The sequence below is a fragment of the Bison bison genome, unplaced genomic scaffold, assembly GCF_000754665.1.
Source record: "Bison bison bison isolate TAMUID 2011002044 unplaced genomic scaffold, Bison_UMD1.0 scf7180017858010, whole genome shotgun sequence".
Lineage (NCBI taxonomy): Eukaryota > Metazoa > Chordata > Mammalia > Artiodactyla > Bovidae > Bison > Bison bison.
The window spans coordinates 4,417-6,757 of NW_011488583.1; the positions used below are offsets into that span (position 1 = coordinate 4,417).

At 49.8% G+C, this 2,341-nt stretch overlaps 1 protein-coding gene across 3 annotated transcripts; it reads right to left on the reverse strand.

Moving 5' to 3' along the window:
- Positions 1-124: 124 nt before the first annotated feature.
- LOC105004260 (E3 ubiquitin-protein ligase TRIM21) lies at positions 125-2,151 on the reverse strand. 3 transcript variants are annotated; one of them, XM_010861821.1, is made up of 3 exons: positions 2,050-2,151; positions 1,115-1,558; positions 125-619 (listed from the first exon to the last, which is right to left on the reverse strand). In XM_010861821.1, exons 2-3 carry the CDS (start codon positions 1,520-1,522, stop codon positions 506-508), a joined length of 522 nt encoding a protein of 173 aa, XP_010860123.1. In that variant the 5' UTR covers positions 1,523-1,558; positions 2,050-2,151; the 3' UTR covers positions 125-505. The 3 variants fall into 3 exon arrangements, with proteins under 3 accessions (XP_010860123.1, XP_010860131.1, XP_010860117.1); XM_010861829.1 differs by lacking the exon at positions 2,050-2,151 and adding an exon at positions 1,849-2,042; XM_010861815.1 differs by lacking the exon at positions 2,050-2,151 and having other exon boundaries at positions 1,115-1,830.
- Between the last annotated feature and the right edge of the window lie 190 nt (positions 2,152-2,341).

The window sequence follows — 2,341 nt, forward strand, 5'->3', positions numbered from 1 at the left end:
CCAGGGGCTGTAGCCCGCCAGGCTCCTTTGTCCATGGGATTCTCCAGGCAAGAATACTGGAGTGGGTAGCCATTCCCTTCTTCAGGGGATCTTCCCAATCCAGGGATTGAACCTGGGTCTCCGATACTGCAGGCAGATTCTTTACCATCTGAGCCACCAGGGAAGCCCATCTTAGGCCTTTATGGTTCCCTTAAGTCTGGTCCTCACAGTCACTGTCATTTCTTGACATTGGGCATCTCTCCTGGCATTCCTCTGTCCCAGACCCTGAGGCCCTGTGCTGTCATCTCCAGAGACTGGGCTTAAGAAGCAGGAGCATTAGGGTGTATCTTGTCCCTCAGCACCTTCCCCTAAGACTCTCTCTCCATCTGACTGGGAGCTCTTTTTGATTTCTACACTCTTTTAATCCCCTCCATCAAGAGACCTATGGGGCAGCTGGTTCTTGGGGAATGAGATATAGGGACTGGCATAGCTGGACCCTCCCCAGGCTTTGGATCTAAGATTCCCTTCAGGATATGACTCTTGCCTTCCAGGATGCTTTCTTCATTGCAATGTCCAATTCCAGCTTCTCAGCCAACTCCTGCTTATCTCTTAGTTTATTTAGTGCCACCTGAAGCTTCTCCTGCAGAGAACGAAAGCAAGATGATACCCAGTCAGGTCAAGAAGTAGGGTGCAGTGGTGTGAAGTGGGGGGAAGATCATACTGGTTCTTAGAAGAGCCTGAGTACAGAGGACAAGGAAGGACTGTAGTCTGTTTGGGGTAGGAAGTCTGTGGATGGCAAGGTTTTGGAAAAAGCCTGATATTTCTTACAAAATAGGGCCACACGGTTGGGGTACAAAGGGTGGGGGCAAACTGCTTGTTCCTAATTAAGCAGGAGGCCACAAGGGAAGAAGATTCTTAAAGCATTTTCCCATAGCACATCCCTGCTCCAGGAGAATGAGAAAACTGTTCTGAGCTTGCCATTTCCCCCTTAAATAAGACGTAGAAGGCGGGAGACCGCTATCCTTTCTCCAGCCCCACAGGTAACTCTCTCCCATTCCCAGCTCTGGGGAACAAAGCCGTCAACAGGGCCCCCATCTCCTTTTTACCTGTTTCTGCCTCTGTGCTGAGGCCTCACCTGGTACTCCTGAGCAGCCTCCTCAATAGGGACCATGGGATGATCACGGTGTTTCTGGGACTGGGAACACACCCAGCAAAGGGCCTTCCCATCTTCCTCACAGAAGAGGTGAATTTTCTCTCTGTGCACCACACACAGCTCCCCGTGTGGGCTCTCCTTGGCACCCTGGCTGATTTTTCTAAGGTTGTCCACCATGTTGGCTACCTGTCGATTGGGCCGGAGATTCTGGAGCAGGAAGTGGCGTCGGCACACAGGACAGACGCTACCCCCTTCTTTCCCGACCTCAGAGATGCACTCCTGGCAGAAGCTATGACCACATTCAATGCTCATAGGCTCCACCATGGGATCCAGGCAGATAGAACACGTGACCTCCTCCCACATCATTGTCAAGGGTACGGCTGAGGCCATTGGGGTGATGCTCCTCTTCAGTAGTGCTGGGGAGATCTTGTGGTGAGGGGAGGAGAAGAGGAAAGGGAGGGAAGAGAAGAGCCAGGTGAGAAAAGGGAACCATGAGAAAGGGTGAACTGGAGGGAGTGAAAACAAGAAAAGACAAGGACCTCAACCTGAATAGCAAGCTCTCCTCTTCCAGAGTCTGGGTCACTGATCCAGTCAGACAGAAGGGGACACTGAGTCCCCAAGAGAGCAAAAATTATTGAGAACCTGAGAGACAGCTGCTTACAATTCGACTTTCATCATGTTCATCTCTGCTTAACCCCTCAGAATCCAGGCTTTACCTATTGATCTTCTGCCTCAGGCCATTGGTCTTCCACTCTGTTGAGAAGCTAATCTTAACAGTAGCGACCATTGACTGTGCTCCTTCCATGTGTCAGGTGCTACGTGCTTCACATACATTCTCATCAATCTTTGCAATAGGTAGGAGTTATTGGTATCTAATTATCGGTAACATGAATATATATAAGAATATTTATTCTTACATATTCTTATAAGGATATCCGTATTAAGTACATGGGCTTCCTAGGTGGTGCAAGTGGTAAAGAATCCACCTGCTAATGCAGGAGACGCAGGAGACGCAGGAGACACAGGAGACAGCAGGTTTGATCCCTGAGTTGGGAAGATCCCCTGGAGAAGGAAATGGCAACCCACTTCAGTATCTTACCTGGGAAATCCCATGGACAGAGGAGCCTGGTGGCCTACATACAGTCCATGGGGTCGCAAAAGTCAGACACTACTGAGCACACACACATACGCATATGTATATGTGTGTAT

What these genes read in the sequence shown, in the direction of transcription:
- LOC105004260 (XM_010861821.1), bottom strand. Translation starts at nt 1,522, where the DNA reads ATGGCCTCAGCCGTACCCTTGACAATGATGTGGGAGGAGGTCACGTGT. An exon ending in AGGCTGCTCAGGAGTACCAG is followed by an intron (nt 620 to 1,114) that starts GTGAGGCCTCAG and finishes CGTTCTCTGCAG; the next exon opens with GAGAAGCTTCAGGTGGCACT.